Source organism: Sminthopsis crassicaudata, chromosome 1 (assembly GCF_048593235.1).
Source record: "Sminthopsis crassicaudata isolate SCR6 chromosome 1, ASM4859323v1, whole genome shotgun sequence".
Taxonomy (NCBI): Eukaryota; Metazoa; Chordata; class Mammalia; order Dasyuromorphia; family Dasyuridae; genus Sminthopsis; species Sminthopsis crassicaudata.
The window spans coordinates 49,927,580-49,950,411 of NC_133617.1; the positions used below are offsets into that span (position 1 = coordinate 49,927,580).

The window sequence follows — 22,832 nt, forward strand, 5'->3', positions numbered from 1 at the left end:
CTATATCCCAAAGAGATCTTAAAGGAGGGAAAGGGACCTGTATGTGCCAAAATGTTTGTGGCAGCCCTCTTTGTAGTGGGAAGGAACTGGAAACTGAGTGGATGCCCATCAATTGGAGAATGGCTGAAGCTTGCATTTTATTTTGCTTCTCTTTTTTTTCTTGTGCAGCATGATAATGGTATGAATATGTATACATATATTGGATTTAACATATATTTCTACCATGTCTAACATATATTGGATTACTTGTCATCTGGGGGAAGGAGGGGAAAATTGGAACATAGGGTTTTGCAAGGGCTAATGTTGAAGAATTGTCCATGTATATGTTTTGAAAAACAAAAAGCTTAAATAAATAAATAAATAAAAGATAACCTAAGTATCATAGATCTCTCAGAAGAACACAGCAGGTCAAAAACCTTAACACCACAATGAAGGAAATAGAAGGGAACTGCCCAGACTTTCTGAACATGAAATTACAATGGAAAGAATTCACAGATTACTTCTAGGAGAAAAAAAAATCCAAGGCTGCAAACTTCAAGATGTACAGTGGTTAAATTTAACAACTCAATTCAGAAACAAGTTTTGCAAGTCATCAGGACAAAGACTTTCAAATACAAAAGAAAAAAAAACATTTGAATAATGTAAGACTATTCTTCAACTACTAGAAAACATAGGAAGTGATAGAATGATGAGTTTCAAAGAGCACTGAAGTTCAGGATGAAGCCCAGGGTGACCCACTCTGCCAATCCGAGCTTGACAATTCATGAAAAAAGATGGGCATTTAATAACAATAAAGCCATTTGGAACATTTTTAGAAAGAAAAACAGAGCTGAAGAGATTATTTACTTCTTGAATACCTCAAACAATAGAAATGTAGGAAGAGATAAATTCAGCAACCAAGGACAGAAACAGAGTGAAAACAGAGACCAGCAAGAAAATTCTTTCTAAATCTACACAAAAAAGCTGATGAATGTAAAAGTCTGGTGGAGGTAACCGTGAAGAAGTGGACCTGAGGCAGTAGGAACAAAACCTAGTGACACTTTGTCTACAGATGAATCAATGCTTTTTGTTGTTTTACAACATGGCAGGGTACCTGAAAGAGGGGAGGGGAGTAGGAGGACAGAATGGAATGTGTGATAGATAACGGTCAAATTGAGGGCTAAAAATGAGGAAAGAAAGTGACCCCTATGATCTTAGAAAGGGAAGAACCTACAGGGAAGTAGATAAAGGAGCAGAGTGAAAGGATTGAAAAGAGGAAGAAAGAAAGGGGGTCATGTGTTAGTGGTGGGATAGGATTCCACTGATAAATGCTCTTATGGGTGAAGAAGGATGATCTATGAAGGGAGATGGGATCTTGTGCTGTGTGTGACTTGGGGGATGCGGTGCTTGAAAAGTCTACATGTACTGCTTTGGAAGAGGAGAAGGGGACAACTGGAGCCTGGGGGAATGATAGAGCACTGACCCAGGGAAGAAATTTGGAAACAAATAGGCAAAAAAAAAAAAAAAAAAAAAAAAGTTACCGGGGAGATTACAAATCAATGATGTTCTACATAATCAGGAATGTAATAGGGATGGAGCTCTACCATGAAGCGTTGTTATGTGGTCTAGTATTCCTTATTCAATTAAAGGAATCCATGGGGCAAGCAATAGAAGGCAATGGCAAAAACAGTTTAAAAGGGAAAGTCTAAAATTGATACCTTGAAAACTTCAATTGAATGAGAAATACAAGAGAGACTACATAATTATGGGTCATGAATCAAAGAACAAGAATCTAGATAAGCAGAAAGAAAGAGTGGATAATGGAGAGAGTGAGAGCAATTTTGGAAAGGAATACAAAATGAAATTTATAAAGCTAATGAATAGAACTATTGATGGAGAAGAAAGGAAAGGGGAATTTACCTGATTAATTGAGAGGGGGGGAAAGCTGTGGGAGTGAGGGAAGAATTATAACATTCAAGAAAAAGGGGGGAAAGGAACTTAGAAATTGAACTACAAAAGGAAAGGAATAGCAAATGAAAGGAGGGAATCAGAGGTGAAAGGAAGAGAACTAGTGGAAGCAAAGCCACTTTAGAAACCATTAAGGTAAAGTAACTGAAAGAACATAGTATTGTGTTTACAGTAAAAGGGAGGAGAGAATCATAGTAAAACCCCCAATACTATAAATAAATGGAGGAAACCATAGACATTTCTTTCATAACTTTAAATGTGAATGGATTAAACAATCCAGTAAAATGAAAAAGAGTAATAGATTGGCTAAGAAAGCAAGTCCCTGTAATCTGCTGCTTGCAGGAAACACATTTAAAAAACAAAGACATACACAAAATAAAACTGAGGGGCTAGAAAACAAAAACAAAAAATAAAACTTACTCTGCATCAAGTGAATCCAAAATATCACAAGGAAGCTATATTATTCTTGAAAGAAATCGTAAACAACAAATCAATATTAGTAATAGTTTTATATGTTTCAAATGTCTTAGCAATCAAATTCATAAAAAACATTAATCTACAAGAAAATATAGTAGCACAAGAGTTACCAAAATTTTCAATATTCCTCTCAGTTTTGAATAAGTAAAAGCAAGATAAAGAAAAGGGAATATATAGAACTGAATAAATTGCTGAAGAAACTAGAATTAAAAAAAACAAACTTATAGAATCTTCCAAATTCCACAGCAAAACAATATTAATATTTCTCCAGCATTACACATAACTTTCATAAAAATTGGCCATGGTGGTAGGTGGAAATATAGGAATCAATCTAAACTCCTTCACTATCTTTTCCATATCTACTCTACTGACAAGTTTGTCAATGTAATCTTTGCAACTGCTCTCAAAAACTTATGCAGGCCCTCCTCACCTCATGTGTAATCTCTCATAATAGCCTGCTGGTGGATCTATCTGCTTTAAGTTTCTCCCCATTCCAATTAGACTATGGCTGCAGCTTTCAGGAAAGAGACGATAGAACCGAGTTCAATGCAATAAGCACTTATTAAGTACCTACTATATATTCTACAAGAAGAATACAAAAATGAAAAAAAAAAAGACATTATCTTCCCTTAAAACTTATACAATATAACAGGAGGGAATATGACGCTATTTGGTAGAGTGGAAAAAACACTGAGTCAGAAAAAACTCCAGTACCCAAAGGACACACAAATGAATGCTATCAAACACTCAAAGAAAAATTAATTTCAATGCAACAGAAATTGTTTATAATTATAAGAAAGGAAGACACTTTTAATCTCTTTTTATGATACAAATATGTTCTTCCTACCTAAATTAAAGAAAAAGCTATTGACCAGTACTCCCAATGGACATTAATGTACATTTTTAAAAAATTACCAAATAGACTACAACAACATATTAAAATTATCATACACTATGATGAGGTTAGGTTTATGCCAGGAATGCCAGGAATGAAGGGTTGGTTCAAAATAAGAAGATATGCATATGATATTAACCATGCTATAAATATAAAAAATAAAAATGATTGTATTAGTAAATATTGACAAATCAAGTATCTGTAATCATATGACAAAATCCAATGCTCATTTCTTTTAAATACTCTAGAACTCATAAGAATAAATGGACCTTTCCTCAGTACAGTAAATAGTATTAATCTAAATCCAAGAGTAAGCATTTTATGTAATGAAAAAGAGTTTAAGAGGCCTTTCCAATAAGATCAAGGGTAAGGGAAGGTTCCCCATTATTTCTTTCTTTCCTTTTTTTTTCCTTTTTCTGAGGCTGGGGTTAAGTGACTTGTCCAGGGTCACACAGCTGGGACGTGTTAAGTGTCTGAGATCAGATTTGAACTCGGGTCCTCCTGAATTCAAGGCTGGTGCTCTATCCACTGACCCACCTAGCTGGCCTCCCCCCATTATTTCCACTACTGTTTAACAAAGGATTGGAAATGCAATCAAATAAGAATAATAAATTAGAGGAATAAGCATAGACAAAAAGAAAACAAAATTATCACTTTCTGAAGAGGAGATGATGGTATACTCAGAAAATCCTATGAAGTCAACAAAAAACTAACAAAAAAAAATAATAACTTCAGGAAAGTCATGAGATATGAAACATATCCACATGAATAATAAACATTCTTATATATCGTCAAAAAACCCCAACAAGAACAGCTGATAGAGAAATTCCATTCAGAATGACTACAGAAGCTAGAAAAAAATTGGGAATGTGCCAAGTAGGATTCACCAAGTGGTATGTGAACCCAAGTATAAAAATTCAGAAGTATAAATATTACAGAAAAATAAAAATAAATGAATGAATGAAGAAAAAATAAATATTACAGAAACACAGACCTAAATATTGAAGAAGTAGTAACTGCTAAAGGTCAAGCTAATGGGCAGGCAGATAGAAGGTGCAATGGATAGAACACTGGGCCTAATGTCAGGAAAATCGAGTTCAAATCCAGTCTCAGAGTCTTCCTAGCTATGTGACCCTGGACAAGTCACTTAACCCAGATTTGTCTCAGTTCCTCATAAGTAAAATGAGGACACACTGGAGAAAAAAATGACAAATCACGTCAGCATCTTTGCCAAGAAAACTCCATGGACAAAATCCATAGAGTCAGACATGGCTAAACAACAATAGGTCCTCAATATAATGAACACAATAATACTACCTAAATTAATTTATTCAGTGCCATATCAAACTCACAAAAGAATATGTTTTATGTCGGAAGATCTGGATTTGAATCTTAGCTTTTTCACTTGTTAACTCATTAATCTTAGGCAACTTACAGCCTTTGAGTCTAGGTTTGGCAATATTGGGGGGGTTGCATTCCAAGATCTTTTCTAGTTCGCATTGTTCCATGATATTGAAAGTCACAGGTTGACCCTTTCCTGAAGGCTCTGGTTGTCAAGCCTGTGTTGTGACTCAGATCTGGTTTCCTAGCTCTGGGAAGCTGGTACCCCCGTTCTACCCAGGTTATGCTTCCAAGTAGCTTGGCCTTGGGTTACTTGAGTTTTTCTCTGATTGCATTCCAGGTAGAAAGTTGCAAAGCTCCACATGAAAGGGCTTGTGTCTGGGCTGTGTGTGTCTGAATAGGGAGGATTTCGAAGGCATCACAAGTGATCAGGTGTGAGCTGCTTCTTGTGGTTGCTGGCTTCTTTACGAATTGAGGACTTGAATCATGGAATTTGATGAATGAATGAGGGCATCCAGATGGGGCTGCACTTACTGATCCTGGCGGTGAGTATTGTCCCTGGGCCTGGGGAGGGGGCTGAGGGCAGGTGCAGATGGCACAAGAAATTGAAATCTCTGAACTGGATGAAGTCCCCTTCCTCCTGCCTGTCATGGAAGCCAGAAAGTGTTTATTGGAGAAAAAGGCCTCGGATGGGAAGGAGTTGGGAGCTCCTAGCTCCTTCTTCACACTGGGAGGACTTCGTACCTCTTCTCCCCTTTCTTCAGAGACGACATCCTGCTTCCCCTCCGGAAATCGTTTGTTCCTTCGTTGGGCAGGAGAGGTTTTTGTGTGTTTTTTGAGAGAGAGCATGCATGGTGGTTGGTGGTTGGGTAGTTGGGTGAGGGGGAAGGCCTGTGGCTAGGAGCCTGAGAGAAAGGAGGAGCCTTAAGTGAGGGGGTGCCGAGTCCTGTCTCCTCCCAGCCAGAGGGGCCGGGGAACCCCAGCCAAGCAGGGGTGCGGCACCCTGCGGCACAGGCCAGAGAGCTGAAGCACACCCTGGCTTTGGAATGAGGAAGGAGCTCTCCACTGAGTGACAGCCGGGGGAGGCCTGTGGTTGAGATCGTCTGAGGGACACCCGTCTCCAAGTCTGAGCTTATTTGTCCACTCTGGGATCGAGAAGGGAGAACAGGGCTCTTACCTCTCCGGGTCTTGCCTGTCAACCTGGTTGGCCGGGTCTGGAATCTGGGGCCGTCTTCCTCTTCCTCGTCTTCTCCTTACCTCCTGCAGTTGAAATATAAGCTAAGGCTTACTGGAGACCCAGGCAGGAGAGGGCACATAGGGATCAAATCCCTTCTCTCTTCAACGCACTTATTCCTGGGCCCAGCAGAATCGGAGACTGTACCAGAGTTGGGAAACGTAGGATCTGCCTGCAGGGAGAGCTGCTTGCGGGGCTCCAGGACGCTCACCATGCTGCCCTAGCCCCAGTGACAGCTCCAAGCGTCCCCGCTTCAAGGCTATGGCCCGTTCCCTCAGGTACTGCTGCCCCTGGTGCCTGACGGAGGACGAGAAGACGGCCTTAAGGATTGACCAAGAAATCAATAAGATCCTCATGGAACAGAAGAAGAGGGACCGAGGGGAGCTTAAGCTGCTGTTGTTGGGTAAGTGGGTCTTGCCTGCCCTGGTTCTCCTCTGCCCAGCCTCTCAGGGGCACCGGCACCAGGGGAGGGCCTTCGACGGGAGATCCAGAGGCAAGAATTCTGGACTCTCTCGGGCAAACAGAGTGTCAGAGAGAGGAGGGACCTTAGAGACCGTATATTCATTTTAGAAAAGCCTACAGAGAGGTAGGATTTGGCCCCGAATCCTCCCCTCTCCCCATTCCCAGCAAGTACGGTGCTGTCTGTGAAATGGGAAAATTGTACTTGAAAGAATCAGGGTGATTCACATGGTGTTATTGGTAAGGCCCTGATAATTGCCAGATTTGTCCCTCTCTTCTTCTAGGTTGCTTGATTCCCTTATTTCTGGGAGGTTCAAGGTTTGTTCCCCTCAATGACGGAGGGAGGAGAGAGCCATACATGCATCGGAGGCAGAAATAAATGAATTTATTTCTAGGTAGAAATTTAGAGGTCATTTTTCAGATGAGGAAACTGAGATTGGAGACTTTCTTCAGATCACACCTTCTAAAGTAGGAAGGGGCAGCATAAGGTTCTCGGAGTTTAAATCCCATGAACCGGTAGATCTTGCCCTAGAGGTCCCTGTCATCAACCGTCGGAGCAGGACGGTCCTGTTCCTCAGCATAGCCATGTGTGACTCTCGTGCTCCCTTCAGGTTTTGGGTGACTGCCCCTATTTTACCTACTCCCATCCTGGGCCAGAGAAGACTTTGTGCTCTGGAGGGATGGGGAATGGGCTCCACTTGGGTCTCTATTAGCATGGCTTTTGCTCATTTCTGTGAAGATGCTGGGAGATTTCTCCCATTACTCTTTCCTCAAAGTCCTCTGTACTAAATATGCTTTCTCTCTTCCTTCCCACCTTAGGTTGGAACTGTAGGAGTAAGGGTCAAAAAATGGGGAGGGACAGAATGGCCTTAAAAATACTTGTCTGTGAGGTCAGTGGGAGGTTTTGTCTCCATTCCTTAATTATTAAATGAGTCAGTGGCTCCTATAACTTCCCCCCTTCTTTCCCTTCCCCCTGTCCCATACTGAGAGCTTCTGCCCCTCTTGCTGCTCATTGGTCCGAAAAGATTCTGTTTTTCCTCCTGGAAGGATCTCCCTGGAGTAAGTCCAGACCAACTTGTCCTAGTTCAAATCTCATGTGTCCCTAGGGACCCAGGCTTGGGGGCTGGAGACCTTAGAATCACAGAATAACAACAACGGGCTCGCCCTTCCAGCTCTGACTGTCCATGTTTTGGGGATTCTAAGGAAAGGCTTTCCAAGTCTGAGGTTTTGTGTTATTCCTATTAGGATTTAGGGGTTCTTCCCAGGAAACAGGCCTCTAAACACCAAGCTTTGGGCAACTTTTAGGATTATACAATTTAATCCTATTTTTTAGATGAATCTTCCTCCTTCCCCAATTAAACCAGAGTCCATGTGGTCACAGAGAAAGCAGGCCCTTCCTGTCTGAGCTCCAAGTGCTCTTCAGTTTAACAGACATTCCCTGAGGTGTGTTGGGCCCTGGCTGAGCGAAGACAGAGAATGAATAAGATCTGGCCTATGCTTTCCCGGAGCTCATAGTCTGGAAAGGAGATAAAATAGGGACAATATGATAGCAGGATGGGGAAAAGGCCAGAAGCGTGAGTGGGAGAACCAGGGTCCTGAGGTCTGAGAAGAGGGAACAATCACTGTGGGCTTGGGGGGTGGGAAATAAGTCAAGAGAATCTGGAGGAAGCAGCACGCGTGGTGGGCCTTGTGGGATTGGGCAGGCAGTCATGGTTAGTGCATTTAAGATGGAAAGGCAGAGACAGGGGAAAGTCTGGAACAGGACACCCAGTTTTTTAAAAATACATATTTTATTTTTCTCATTATGTGTCAAACAAATTTTTTAATATTTGTTTTTAAAATTTTGAGTTCCAGCTTCTCCCCTTTCTCCCTATTTCCCCCTTTCGAGAAGACACACGTGAAGTATGCCATTGGATTTTGACAGAGCATCAAGAATATGAAAGCGACAGAGGAGATAAACTGGAAATATTGGTTGGATTAGGTTGTGAAAGGCTTTGAGTCCAGAGTGAGGTGTTTGGATTTTCTTCCGGGGTCCAAAGATGATTTTTGAACAGGGAAGAAATATCAGATGTAGACTTTGGGGGGAAATGTGAAGGAAAAGTGAAAAAGAGTTGTCACAGTAAAAGACTGGAGATAGAAGATATTTTATTACATTATATTATATTATATATACATATATTGTATTAGTTCAGACAAAAAGGATGAAGGACATGGTCTTTGGGCATGTAGCACAGGATGTCCGAACCAGAAAGAATCTTCAGATGAGGGCTGGAAGGAAGAGAGGAAATATATGGCTGATGGGTTAATAATTAGTACCCACAATTCTGGGTACTCAAAACCAGTTAATACTTTATACATTTATTCTGGCAATGAAAGAAATGGCAGTGTTTGGCCCAAAGACGAGAAGACCAAGGGAGAACGTGCGAGCTGGCTGTTCCTTGGAAGGACATCTGACTCATTCTGTTCAGCCCCAGAGAGCAGCACCACCAACAAATCTGCAGAGAGGCAGATTTTTGCTCCATGTAGGCAAAAATTTCTTACTAACGAGAGCTGTCTCAGAGCAGAAAGGGCTGCCCCAAGAGGTGACGAGTTTCCCATTGCTGGACGTTTTCCAGTGGAAGAGAACAACTTCTGGGATTAGGCTGAACTGAAACATTCCCAGAAGGCCCCTGCTTGTTCTGGGATTCTGTGATCTAATCCAACCTTAGGATAGAGACTTGGAGCAGGAAGGAGCCTATATTCAATGTATGACTCAGGGCTCCCCCATCACTGCCTGGCTCTCCTGCTTCCTGCCCTCTCCTCTGAGCTCCCTCTCTGCCTCCACCCATTTCCTCATTTGGGGCTGCAACTTTTCCCTTTCTCGTGCTCATCCACCTCTTCCCCTTTCACTCTCCTTCCAGTGGGGGACCCTGAGGAAAAGTCAGAGGCAGTGGGGGTCTTTTCTGTTACTGCCGGGTTAACACTCTCCCCGTCCTAACCCAAGGGGGATAATCCCACCCCCATTCCTAAATGCCAGGGTGATTTCAGGTACGCACCCTCAGAATCCGTGAAACAGGGAGAATTTGCCCAGTCTAGTGGAAGTTGAAAGTCAATGAGATCATACCCAAGGAGGCTTTGAGGAGGAGATGTAGGTGATGAGTCACACTCATAAGATGGAAGAATCTGCAGAAAACCTGATACTCAGAATGCTTTTTTTTTTTTTTTTTAATAACATACTCTCAGGGTTGCATATATAATATGTTTACAATGAATTACGTATTATACTATGTGCTATAAACTTGAGAATTGGCAAAGCATAAGGGATGTCTCTGTCTCTCTCTCCCTCTCTCTCTGCTTCTGTCTTTATCTCTTTGCCTCTCTCTGTCTCTCTGTGTCTATCTGTCTGTCGGTCATTTGGTCTCTCTCTCAGAAAGCATAGCATGAACAGTCCTAGATGAACTATGACATTGGAATATTTTTCCATTTTCTTCTCAAACTCATTTTACAGATGAGGAAACTGAGGCAAACAGGGAAAAATGACACAGCTAGTGAGTGTTTGAGGCCAGATTTGAACTCAGGAGTTTTAGTTTTTCTAACTCGGGGCAGACACTCAATGCACTGAGACACCACAAAGCAACTGTGCTAAGAGCTATGGACATACTAGTACAAAAACCTAAAGTGACCCTGTCTTCCAAGAGCTTGTATTTTAAAGGGAAAAGGAATAATTCAATGTGTTCGTAGATTGACATAACATAAAAGGAAAATAATTTGTGGAGGAAGGGGGCACTAATACCTGTGGGTTTGCCTGTTAGTCCATCCTTTGAATATTCTCCACTTAGTAACGGTCTTTCTAAAATGTGGCCCCTTGAACTAACTGAAGGCAAGCTCAGGATGTGGTCAGCTCAGTCTTGGAATCCACTTTCCTAACTCTATGTAGCTGATGATGGCTTTAGATCTTTGGGTTGCCCCACGAGGCTGCTAAGATAGCCTTAGATCAAGGATTTTATTTTATTGTATAGCTTTTTATTTACAAGATATATGCATGAGTAATTTTTCAACACTGACCCTTGCAAAACTTTCTGTTCCAACTTTTCCCCTCCTTCCCTCAATCCCTTCCCCCAGATGGCAGGTAGACCCATACATGTTAAATATGTTAAAGTATATCTTAAATACAATATATGTATACATGTCTAGTTATTTTGCTGCACAAGAAAAATCATACTTAGACATAAGGTAAAAATAACCTGAGAAGGAAATAAAAAATGCAAGTGGACAAAAACAGAGGGAGTGGAAATGCCATGTTGTAGTTTACATTCATTTCCCAGAGTTCTTTCACTGGGTGTAGCTGGTTCTCTTCATTGTTGAACAAATGGAACTGATTTGGTTCATCTCATTGTCGAAGAGGGCCTTGTCCATCAGAGTTGTAGATCAAGGATTTTAAAGCTTCCTCTTGTCTGGTGGACCCCTTTGGAAGTCTGTTGAAACCTGTGGATCCCTTTTAAGACCAACAGTACTTTAGTGCATAAAATAAAATGTTATACAAATATTTTAATTTTTCTAAAATGCTAAAATAAAGTTAGAATTAGTTGACTAAAGTAGCATTTTAGTCAAATACATAAAAAATGGGCAGCTAGATGGTGCAATGGATACAACACTGGCCCTGGAGTCAAGAGGACCTGAATTCAAATCTGGATTTAAACCTTTAATACTTACTAGCTGTGTGACCTTGGGCAGGTCACTTAACCCCAATTGCCTTGCAAAAAAGATGTGTAAAAAATTCACAGTATAAAGAATGGCAATTATATTTAAATAGACATTTTTCCCCCTATTCAAGTTCATGACTTCCTGAAATCAATTCCATAAAGATCCCAGGGGAGGAATCTCTGTCCCAGGTCTTTCCAGAGACTAGTAGCTAACCATGACTTTTCCATGTATATTGATTATATAAAGTTCAAAAGTTTTATACAAATAAATGAAGTAAAAATTGGAAGGAAAACTGGTAAGAGGGAAAGAAATCTTTACAGTTTCTTTGAGAAAGCATCTAATTACATCTCTCTGTCTCCTTTTCTCTGTCTTTTTCCTCCTCTTCATATCTATTTTGCTCTCATATATATATAAAGTATTTGTTGTTCAGTTGTTTTCAGTTTTGTCCAGCTCTTCGTGACCCCATTTGGGGTTTTCTTGGCACATCCTGCAGTGTTTGCTATTACCTTCTTCAGCTCATTTATCCATGAGAAGACTGAGGCAAGTGGGTAAATGACTTGCCCAGAATCGCACAGTTAGTGTCTGAGGCCAGATTTGAACTCGGGAAGATGATATGCTCAAAACTGTCTATTTTATCTTGAGTGATCCTCTCTACCAAGTAATCATGAACTTTTCATTTACAGAACTGAATTTCTTTGTCATGTAACCTATTATACTTGGATCATTTAGACCTTGTCTTGTATGCAAGGTATTATTGCTCTAAAACTAATTTCCACAGACTGCCATCCACTTTCCCCATTCATTTTTTATTAAATAGTGAGCCCTTTTCCAGAAGCTAAAATCTTTTGAATTTATCAAGCACTATTCAACTGTGTTTGTTTTCTTTATGTTGTCTAATTTATTCTACTTATCAATCTCTCTCTTTTTAACCAATCTTAAATATTTTAATGATAATTGCTTTGTAATATGGTTTGATATTCATAGCAAAATGTCTAAAATGATCAATCTATTCCCTCCCAGTATTTTTTGTTATTATTCTTAAGGCTCTTGACCTTTTTGTTCCTCCATATAAATTTCATTATTTTTTCTAGCTCTATACATATTCTTTTGTGAGTTTGATATGGCACTGAATAAATTAATTTAGGTAGTATTATTGTGTTCATTATATTGAGGACCTATTGTTGTTTAGCCATGTCTGACTCTATGGATTTTGTCCATGGAGTTTTCTTGGCAAAGATGCTGAAGTGATTTGTCATTTTTTCTCCAGTGTGTCCTCATTTTACTTATGAGGAACTGAGACAAATCTGGGTTAAGTGACTTGTCCAGGGTCACATAGCTAGGAAGACTCTGAGACTGGATTTGAACTCGATTTTCCTGACATTAGGCCCAGTGTTCTATCCATTGCACCTTCTATCTGCCTGCCCATTAGCTTGACCTTTAGCAGTTACTACTTCTTCAATATTTAGGTCTGTGTTTCTGTAATATTTATTTTTTCTTCATTCATTCATTTATTTTTATTTTTCTGTAATATTTATACTTCTGAATTTTTATACTTGGGTTCACATACCACTTGGTGAATCCTACTTGGCACATTCCCAATTTTTTTCTAGCTTCTGTAGTCATTCTGAATGGAATTTCTCTATCAGCTGTTCTTGTTGGGGGTTTTTTGACGATATATAAGAATGTTTATTATTCATGTGGATATGTTTCATATCTCATGACTTTCCTGAAGTTATTATTTTTTTGTTAGTTTTTTGTTGACTTCATAGGATTTTCTGAGTATACCATTATCTCCTCTTCAGAAAGTGATAATTTTGTTTTCTTTTTGTCTATGCTTATTCCTCTAATTTATTATTCTTATTTGATTGCATTTCCAATCCTTTGTTAAACAGTAGTGGAAATAATGGGGGGAGGCCAGCTAGGTGGGTCAGTGGATAGAGCACCAGCCTTGAATTCAGGAGGACCCGAGTTCAAATCTGGTCTCAGACACTTAACACATCCTAGCTGTGTGACCCTGGGCAAGTCACTTAATCCCAGCCTCAGAAAAAGGAAAAAAAAAAGGAAAGAAAGAAATAATGGGGAACCTTCCCTTACCCTTGATCTTATTGGAAAGGCCTCTTAAACTCTTTTTCATTACATAAAATGCTTACTCTTAGATTTAGATTAATACTATTTACTGTACTGAGGAAAGGTCCATTTATTCTTTTGAGTTCTAGAGTATTTAAAAGAAATGAGCATTGGATTTTGTCATATGATTACAGATACTTGATTTGTCAATATTTACTAATATAATCATTTTTATTCTTTATATTTATAGCATGGTTAATATCATATGCATATCTTCTTATTTTGAACCAACCCTTCATTCCTGGCATTCCTGGCATAAACCTAACCTCATCATAGTGTATGATAATTTTAATATGTTGTTGTAGTCTATTTGGTAATTTTAAAAAAATGTACATTAATGTCCATTGGGAGTACTGGTCAATAGCTTTTTCTTTAATTTAGGTAGGAAGAACATATTTGTATCATAAAAAGAGATTAAAAGTGTCTTCCTTTCTTATAATTATAAACAATTTCTGTTGCATTGAAATTAATTTTTCTTTGAGTGTTTGATAGAATTCATTTGTGTGTCCTTTGGGTGCTGGAGTTTTTTTCTTTTTTTCTTTGAAAACCCACTTATATCTTGTTCAAATTTTTTTGGATGTTGTATTATATGAGCTAATTATTCCCTGTTTTGTAAATCTGAGTGTTGTATATTTTTATAAGGATTCACTTAGTGTCCCAAAGTTATCAGTTTTCTTAGCACATAATTGGGCAAGTTTAGTCTCTGATAATTTCCTTGATTTCCTCTTTACTTGTTGCAAGTTCTCCTTTTTCATTTTTGATATAAGCAGTTTGGTTTTCCTCTCTCTTTTTTTTTTTTTAAATATCAGATTAGTTAACTTTTGACCTCCTTTATCGTTTTAAAAATAGCTCCCAAATCAGTTTTATTTATTCATACAATGACTTTTTGTTTCCATTTTGTCAATCTCTTTAATTTTCTGAATTTCTACTTTATTATTTAGTTGGAAATTTTGATTTGTTATTATTCAAATTTTTAAAAATCATCAATTTGTTTTTTCTCTCTTTTATTGATTAAAGCATTTAGAAATGTAATGTTTCCCCTGACAACTGTTTTAGCTACAGTTCATAAGTTAAAATATGTCTTTCTCCTTATTGTCATTTTTTAAATGAAATTTTCTATTGTTCTTTGACAAAAGATATTTGTTATTTGATCCACCAATTCTCAAGAATTTTGTTATTTAGTTTCCAATTACTTTTAAAATTCTTTTTTAAATAGCCCTTTAATGTATATACCCAGTTCCTTATTTTTTAAAAAATAAACAAAGAAAGCAAGGTTCAAAATGAGGAAGGACTTTTTTAAGGTATAAAGTTGTGAAAAGCTTGGCTAGATAATAGTTCATCTGAAAGTGACTTAGGGGATTCAGTTTTATAAACTCAGTGAGTTAGCAACTGGGATACCTAGTTTGAAAAGGTATACTGAGGCCGGGTTGTAATGCTCTTTAAGTGCTAAACTGAAGAGTTTATATTATATTTGACCAAATTATTAGATTTCATGGAATGAGAGAATGACATGATTAGAGGTGTTCTTGAGGATCAAATCACTTTGATGGGTTAGGGGAAGATTGATGGGAGAGGTGAGAGAGGCAGGGAGAGGGATGAGGAGGCCATTGCTATAGTCCTGTTGGAGGTGATGAAACTTGCTGATTTTGTGAAAGGGGATGACGAATGGCAAGACTTAGCAATTGATTAGATATTGGTTTGGGGTAGGAGATGTGTGAGGTGGGTGCATGTGAGGACATGGCAATGCGACAATCCCTCTGTGAGGACATGACATTGGGACAGTCCCTCTACTTCCCATGAAATCCTGAATCTGCCATTCTTTAATCTGGAGAATGTTCCCGGGCGAGACACCAGATTGGTGAAGGACTTTGAATTTATGCCTTGTAATGATGAGATAAAAGAGTTGAGGATTCTTAGATTGGAGAAGGGAAGACTCCAGAGAGATAGGATAACTACCTTCAAGTATCTGAAGGCTGTACTATTCTGGAGGAAAGATTAGTTGATTCTGCTTGGTCCTGAGGTAGAACTAGGGCTGAAATAGTCAAATTGAAACCGGATCATAGGATTGTTATCAGTAAAAGAAGTGCTCCATTCCCTGAAGGTCTCTGAGCACAGACTGGATGAGCATTTGTTGGGAGTGTTGAAAAAGGGGTGTGTTTTTTTTTTTTTTTTTTTTCAGATGTGTGGGTTGGTCACTGAGGTCTCATTCTATTTTGAAACGGATTCTGTGAAGGTCACACAGTCACGGGAGAGTCAGGGCTGGCACCTAAGTGGGAGTCTCATGACTATCCAGGCCTAAGCCCGTTTCACTGAAAAACATGTTTAAGTATTATCTTGGAAGGCTCTAATTTTTAAATAAATCACCAGGAGCCTCTCCACCCTGGGAGGATAGACTAGGGACGTTCTAGGAGCCCCAGTGTGGGGCCCGAGATGGAGGGTGAGGGGAGAGCTGGTGGGTATTCCTGACCCTCATCTGGTCTCTCACCTGCAGGTACCGGGGAGAGTGGGAAAAGCACCTTCATCAAACAGATGCGGATTATCCATGGGGCAGGCTACTCGGAGGAGGACCGCAAGGGCTTCACATCCCTGGTCTATCAGAACATCTTCACCTCCATGCAGGCAATGATTGAAGCCATGGACACCCTTCACATCCCCTACAGCTGCCCCGAGAACAGGGTGAGCCCAGCAAGGAGGAGCCAAGGGGGGTGAGGGATCACTGGGGACTGCTCCGCTCTCTCTCACATCCGTCCCCCATCTCTAGTCATATGGGCTCCTGGGGATGCGAGGGTCACGGGCTTAGGGCTGGAAGGAACCTTTTGTTGGGCATGTGGGGAGATAGCCTCTGAGAAGACAGATTTGTCCCAGATGGCCCACCTCAGGACTCTTTCTGCTCTTCGGAACTATATCAGAGGTATCTTGGCTCAGTGAGTTTGAAGTTAGAGGCTCTCGGTTTTAATTTTGAATCTCAATTTTCTCACCTGTAAAATTGGAGAGTTGGACTAACTCCCCAGAGTTCCCATTGTATGAATTTGTATTCCTAATCTAATTATGGGAAGATGAAGAAGACATATCAGGGTAGGCTGGAGGTAAATGAGGAAAAAAATTATTTTGGAAACTCAAGAGCCGACATCTCTCTAGAGGGGCCCTTCTGGCCTGATAGCCCTGATGAGCCTGTGGTCTCTGAAATTCTGACCCCTTTACCTCCCAGCATCACGCTAGCCTGATCATGAGCACAGATGCCTACAAAGTGACGACCTTCGAGAAGCCCCAAGCCCACGCCATTAAGTGTTTGTGGAAAGATGGCGGCATCAGAACCTGCTACGAACGCCGCCGCGAGTTCCACTTGCTAGACTCTGCTGTGTAGTGAGTGCGGGGCAGACACCCGACCCTGGTGGTCTGGCTGTGGGGAGGATTGTGGCCGACGGCCGAGCTCTGGGAGTCTCCGTCCAGGGGAGGGATGCTGGATGGAGCAGCTTGGGGGGGCCCTGGTGGGGTCAGGGATCCAGAAATCCAGGGCCATCTCATAGCCCTGCACGTGTGTGTGTGTGTGTGTGTGTGTGTGTGTGTGTGTGTGTGCGCGCGCTGTTCCCCCCCCCTTTGTGGGAGTCTGCATCAGGGCACATCTTGGAGCTTTCTGCTGTGCATGAGGAGAGAGTGGGTGAGATCTAGGGCAGAGCATGGATTCCATTCTGTTCCATGGACTTATTGCTTCATCAGCCCTCCAGCTTTTTTGGAAAAGTGGGCTGCTGCCCACTCTTCCCAGCATCCACCAGGCTCGTAATATATTCTCAGCACACAACACCCTCACAAATAAACATCCAGGGCTGTCTGTCTGAACTACTGTCCCACCGGTAGTCACGCACTCGGGTCAATGAACTCTCATGTGCCAGACCCTGCGGGAGTCATAGTGAGTGTCTGGCCCCCCTCTAATCCTGGAGACTCAGGGAAGAAAAGGAGTGCAGTCCCAGAAAGCTTCCTGATGGAGGCGGCGTTGGGATGATGTTTGGTGGCAGGCAGATGGGCAGGCACCAGTCCCTGCTTTGGTGGGTGGGATGGGAGGGAGTGGGGAGGGGTTGCCTGAGGACCCAGAGGGGAAAGTGGGCAGCCAGGGCTCAGGGCCAGGTCTGGGTTTGCAGTTACCTGTCCAACCTGGAGCGTATCACGGAAGACAGCTACATTCCTACAGCCCAGGACGTCCTGCGGAGCCGGATGCCCACGACTGGCATTAATGAATACTGCTTCTCGGTGCAAAAGACCAATCTGAGGTGAGCTTCCCAGAGCCCCCCGGGGGCTGCCCTGTGCCTCCCCCCAGCCTGGTTCTACTGATCCATATAGCCTTGAAAAAGCTGCCTTTTGTCTTTCTGAGCCTCAGTTTCTCCATCTATAAAATGTATTGGACTAATTGACTAATAGGCAACTAGGTAGCTCAGTACAGAAACACCAGATAAAGAGTCAGGAAGACCCAAGTTCAAATGCAGACTCAGCTACTGGTTGTGTGTCTCTGGACAAGTACATTTCTGCATGTTTCAGTTTGTTCTCATCTATAAAATGGGGATAATAGGACATTGCCTCCGTGGATGTCATGAGGTAACTCAGGGGTGACAAACCTTAATGTGCTATAAATGTTAGCTCTTATTATTATCATTATGATCTCTAGGGGTCCTTTGAGTTTTAGTACACACAAGGATAGAGCACATGGACAGAGAAATAATCATTTTTCTGCACTGGGGGGGGAAGGTATGGGGGCCAATTTAGGGCGGGAGATTTTGAGTTGACAACCAGAAAGTGTAAAGCCTGGATTTGTCCCTCCCCACGATCTGCCCCTCGCCAGTTCTCAGCTTTAACATCAAGCAGAGGAGTCATGGCAAAGGTCTGATGAGGTTCCTGGCAGTGTCTCCATCCTGCCCCCGCCCCACCCACTACCACAATAGAGCTGAGGCTACAGGTTTTCTTCCTGTTCTCTGTTCTCAGAAATGTGGGTCACTGATAGTGGGGTCTGCGTCATTTTCCCCAAACCCCATGGGTAGTTTTTCCCCCCAAATGGGCCTTCATTTGTGTGTATCATCCCATGGGACTTTGGGAAAAAGTAGGAGGCTGGAAATCTCCTACCAGATCTCCAACTCTCTGAAGTCTGCCTGAGGTGGCTCCCTAGGGCTAACAAAATCCAAGGGAATATGGAAAGTGTGCTGTAGAATTAGTTGCTAAAACTAGAAGAACCATAAGATATTGAATGGGAAAGACCTTAGACAACATGAAAGATGGGAGGGCCCTTAGAACCCAGGAGGTCAGGGCCGGGAGGGCCCTTAGAGCCCAGGAAGTCAGAGCCGAGAGGGCCCTTAGAACCCAGGAGGTCAGAGCTGGGAGGGCCCTTAGAACCCAGGAAGTCAGAGCCGAGAGGGCCCTTAGAACCCAGGAGGTCAGAGCTGGGAGGGCCCTTAGAACCCAGGAGGTCAGGGCCGGGAGGGCCCTTAGAGGCCAGGAGGTCAGGGCCGGGAGGGCCCTTAGAGCCCAGGAGGTCAGAGCTGGGAGGGCCCTTAGAACCCAGGAAGTCAGAGCCGAGAGGGCCCTTAGAACCCAGGAGGTCAGAGCTGGGAGGGCCCTTAGAACCCAGGAAGTCAGAGCCGAGAGGGCCCTTAGAACCCAGGAGGTCAGAGCTGGGAGGGCCCTTAGAACCCAGGAGGTCAGAGCCGGGAGGGCCCTTAGAACCCAGGAGGTCAGAGCCGAGAGGGCCCTTAGAACCCAGGAGGTCAGAGCCGGGAGGGCCCTTAGAACCCAGGAGGTCAGAGCCGGGAGGGCCCCTTAGAACCCAGGAGGTCAGAGCCGGGAGGGCCCTTAGAACCCAGGAGGTCAGAGCTGGGAGGGTCCTTAGAACCCAGGAGGTCAGAGCCGAGAGGGCCCTTAGAACCCAGGAGGTCAGAGCCGGGAGGGCCCTTAGAACCCAGGAGGTCAGAGCCGGGAGGGCCCCTTAGAACCCAGGAAGTCAGAGCCGGGAGGGCCCTTAGAACCCAGGAGGTCAGAGCTGGGAGGGTCCTTAGAACCCAGGAGGTCAGAGCCGAGAGGGCCCTTAGAACCCAGGAGGTCAGAGCCGGGAGGGCCCCTTAGAACCCAGGAAGTCAGAGCCGGGAGGGCCCTTAGAACCCAGGAGGTCAGAGCCGGGAGGGCCCTTAGAACCCAGGGTGTCAAAGCTGGGAGGGCCCTTAGAGCCTGGGAGGTCAGAGCCGGGAGGGCCCTTAGAGCCCGGGAGGTCAGGGCCGGGAGGGCCCTTAGAACCCAGGAGGTCAGAGCCGAGAGGGCCCTTAGAACCCAGGAGGTCAGAGCCGGGAGGGCCCTTAGAACCCAGGAGGTCAGAGCCGAGAGGGCCCTTAGAACCCAGGAGGTCAGAGCCGGGAGGGCCCTTAGAACCCAGGGTGTCAGAGCTGGGAGGGCCCTTAGAGCCTGGGAGGTCAGAGCCGGGAGGGCCCTTAGAGCCCGGGAGGTCAGAGCCGGGAGGGCCCTTAGAGCCCGGGAGGTCAGGGCTGGGAGGGCCCTTAGAGCCCGGGAGGTCAGGACCAGGAGGGCCCTTAGAACCCGGGAGGTCAGAGCTGGGAGGGCCCTTAGAACCCGGGAGGTCAGAGCTGGGAGGGCCCTTAGAACCCAGGAGGTCAGAGCTGGGAGGGCCCTTAGAACCCAGGAGGTCAGAGCTGGGAGAGCCCTTAGAACCAGGAGGTCAGGGCCGGGAGGGCCCTTAGAACCCGGGAGGTCAGAGCTGGGAGGGCCCTTAGAACCCGGGAGGTCAGGGCCGGGAGGGCCCTTAGAACCCGGGAGGTCAGAGCCGGGAGGGCCCTTAGAACCCAGGAGGTCAGAGCTGGGAGGGCCCTTAGAACCCGGGAAGTCAGAGCTGGGAGGGCCCTTAGAACCTGGGATGTCAGAGCTGGGAGAGCCCTTAGAACCCGGGAGGTCAGAGCCGGGAGGGCCCTTAGAACCCAGGAGGTCAGAGCTGGGAGGGCCCTTAGAACCCGGGAAGTCAGAGCTGGGAGGGCCCTTAGAACCTGGGATGTCAGAGCTGGGAGAGCCCTTAGAACCCGGGAGGTCAGAGCTGGGAGGGCCCTTAGAACCCAGGAGGTCAGAGCTGGGAGGGCCCTTAGAACCCGGGAAGTCAGAGCTGGGAGGGCCCTTAGAACCTGGGATGTCAGAGCTGGGAGAGCCCTTAGAACCCGGGAGGTCAGAGCTGGGAGGGCCCTCAGAAATATTTTTGACCCACCCTTTCGCTTTACACCCGAGCACACTCTCCCAGAGGCGAGTTGACTTGAGCAGGCCGCCTGTCAGGCTGGGGTCCTCCTAGGACGTCGGTGTGTCCCTCTGGGCCGGGCTTCCTCAGTCCCGCTATCTGACTGATTCTGGGCTCAGGCGCCGGGCTGGCTTCGAGCTCTCCCGGAGCCTCCCTGGCCGGCACAGACGGGGCTGTTCGGTTGCTGCAGGATTGTGGACGTGGGCGGCCAGAAGTCTGAGCGGAAGAAGTGGATCCACTGTTTCGAGAACGTCATTGCTCTCATCTACCTGGCGTCCCTGAGCGAGTATGACCAGTGTCTGGAGGAGAACAACCAGGAGGTCAGTCTGCCAGCGCATTTTGAGTCGTTTTTTCGGCCGTCTCTCTGTGACCCCATCTGGGGTTTTCTAGGCAGAGACACTGCGGCGGTTTGCCATCTCCTTCTCCGGCGCAGTTCACAGATGGGGAAACTGAGGAAAACAGAGTTAAGTGACTCGTCCAGAGTCACAGAGCGAGTGTCTTAAGCTGGATTTGAGCTGTGTCTTCCTGACTCGGGCCCAGCCTCCGTGACCCTGGAGCCTCCTCGCTGCCCAGGCACGGGGTCAAACCCGGGGTACGAAGAAAGGCACAGCGCGGCTCCTGCCTGGGAGAGCGCCCGTCTAAGGCGGAGACAGCCTGCAAACCGCCGGGTGCGGAGCCACGGGCCTGACTCTAGGGACAGGCCAATCTGAGGCTGGGAAGGAAGAGGAGGGAGCCGGAGAGCGCCGGAGCTGGGGGGAGAAAGGCGGGGCACCTAACGGAGGGGCGGGGGATGGGACGGGAGGGAGCCCGAGGAAGGCGAGGAGGAGGCCGGCTGGTAAAGGGCTGACCCTGAAGGACACGGGAGCCGCCGAGACGGCAGCGGGAGAGCGCGGTCCCATGGCAGCGGCCAATTGGGATGAGAGAGATTGGAGGCGGGAAGACTGACGGGTGGGAGGGAGGAGGAGTGGGGCTTTCACTTAGAGAGGCGCAAGTGGGGGGGGGGGTGAACGCTCCCAGAAGGTGCTCCGTCAGCCCCAGACCCCCGGGCGGCAGACGCCCTCGGGCGAGAACCCGAGGCAGCCCGAGGCCGTCAGCGCTGACCGCCCCCCCCCCCCAGCCTTGGGGGGGACCTGGGACCATCCCAGACCTCGCGAGAGCCCCCTCTGCGACCCCCTGGCCAACGGGCCCGGGCAGCCGGCTGTGTGCGTGGCAGTGACGCGCCCACAGCTGGTGTGGAACGTCCTAATGCGTCTCCGCCTCTGGAGGTGAGTAGAGACTCCGACAGAGGCTGAGCGCTCGCCTCCCTCGGCTGGGTGTGTCCCAGGCAGGACTCGAAGCCAGGGCTTGTGGCGCCAGGGCGAGGTCTCCGCGCTCAGGCCCCCGCTGACCGGCGGGACGTGCCTGAGGGTCTCGGCGGGAGGCTTTCTCCACCGGCCTCGTCCAGTGCGCTCCCTCCTCAGGTGGGGACAGCGCGGGGGTCTCCTTTGGGCTGATGAGAAGTGATGGGTTTTGTTCAGGGTCACCTACCTAGGGACCAGTGGAAGCTGGATTGGAACCCAGAGCCCCAAGCACCGCACCGAGTCCCCACAGCCCCCTCCCTTCCTTCCTTCCCTCCTTCCCTCCTTCCTTCCTTCCTTCCTTCCTTCCTTCCTTCCTTCCTTCTTCCCTCCCTCCCTCCCTCCCTCCTCCCTCCCTCCCTCCCTCCTTCCTTCCTTCCTTCCTTCCTTCCTTCCTTCCTTCCTTCCTTCCTTCCTTCCTTCCTTCCTTCCTTCCTTCCTTCCTTCCTTCCTTCCTTCCTTCTTCCTTCCTTCCCTCTTTCCTTCCTTCCTTCCTTCCCTCTTTCCTTCCTTCCTTCCTTCCTTCCTCCTTCTTCCTTCTTTCCTTCCTCCTTCCTTCCTTCTTTCCTTCCCTCCTCCCTTCCTTCCTTCCCTCCTTCCTTCCTTCCTTCCCTCCTTCCTTCCTTCCTTCCCTCTTTCCTTCCTTCCTTCCTTCCTTCCCTCCTTCCTTCCTTCTTTCCTTCCCTCCTTCCTTCCTTCTTTCCTTCCTTCCTTCCTTCCTTCTTTCCCTCCTTCCTTCCTTCCTTCCTTCCCTCCTTCCTTCCTTCCTTCCTTCCTTCCTTCCTTCCTTCCTTCCTTCCTTCCTTCCTTCCTTCCTTCCTTCCTTCCTTCCTTCCCTCCTTCCTCCTTCCTTCCTTCCTTCCTTCCTTCCTTCCTTCCTTCCTTCCTTCCTTCCTTCCTTCCTTCCTTCCTTCCTCCTTCCTCCTTCCTTCCTTCCTTCCTCCTTCCTTCCTTCCTTCCTTCCTTCCTTCCTTCCTTCCTTTCCCTCCTTCCTTCCTTCCTTCCTTCCCTCCTTCCTTCCTTCCTTCCTTCCTTCCTTCCTTCCTTCCTTCCTTCCTTCCTTCC

General features: G+C 45.4%; 1 protein-coding gene across 1 annotated transcript; it reads left to right on the top strand.

The window, feature by feature from the left end:
• The first annotated feature begins 5,612 nt into the window (after positions 1-5,612).
• On the top strand, positions 5,613-21,933 carry LOC141545222 (guanine nucleotide-binding protein subunit alpha-15-like). Its single transcript, XM_074272281.1, has 7 exons — positions 5,613-6,297; positions 15,655-15,839; positions 16,372-16,526; positions 17,300-17,428; positions 20,621-20,750; positions 21,463-21,695; positions 21,759-21,933. Exons 1-7 carry the CDS (start codon positions 6,156-6,158, stop codon positions 21,931-21,933), a joined length of 1,149 nt encoding a protein of 382 aa, XP_074128382.1. The 5' UTR covers positions 5,613-6,155.
• Positions 21,934-22,832: the final 899 nt, after the last annotated feature.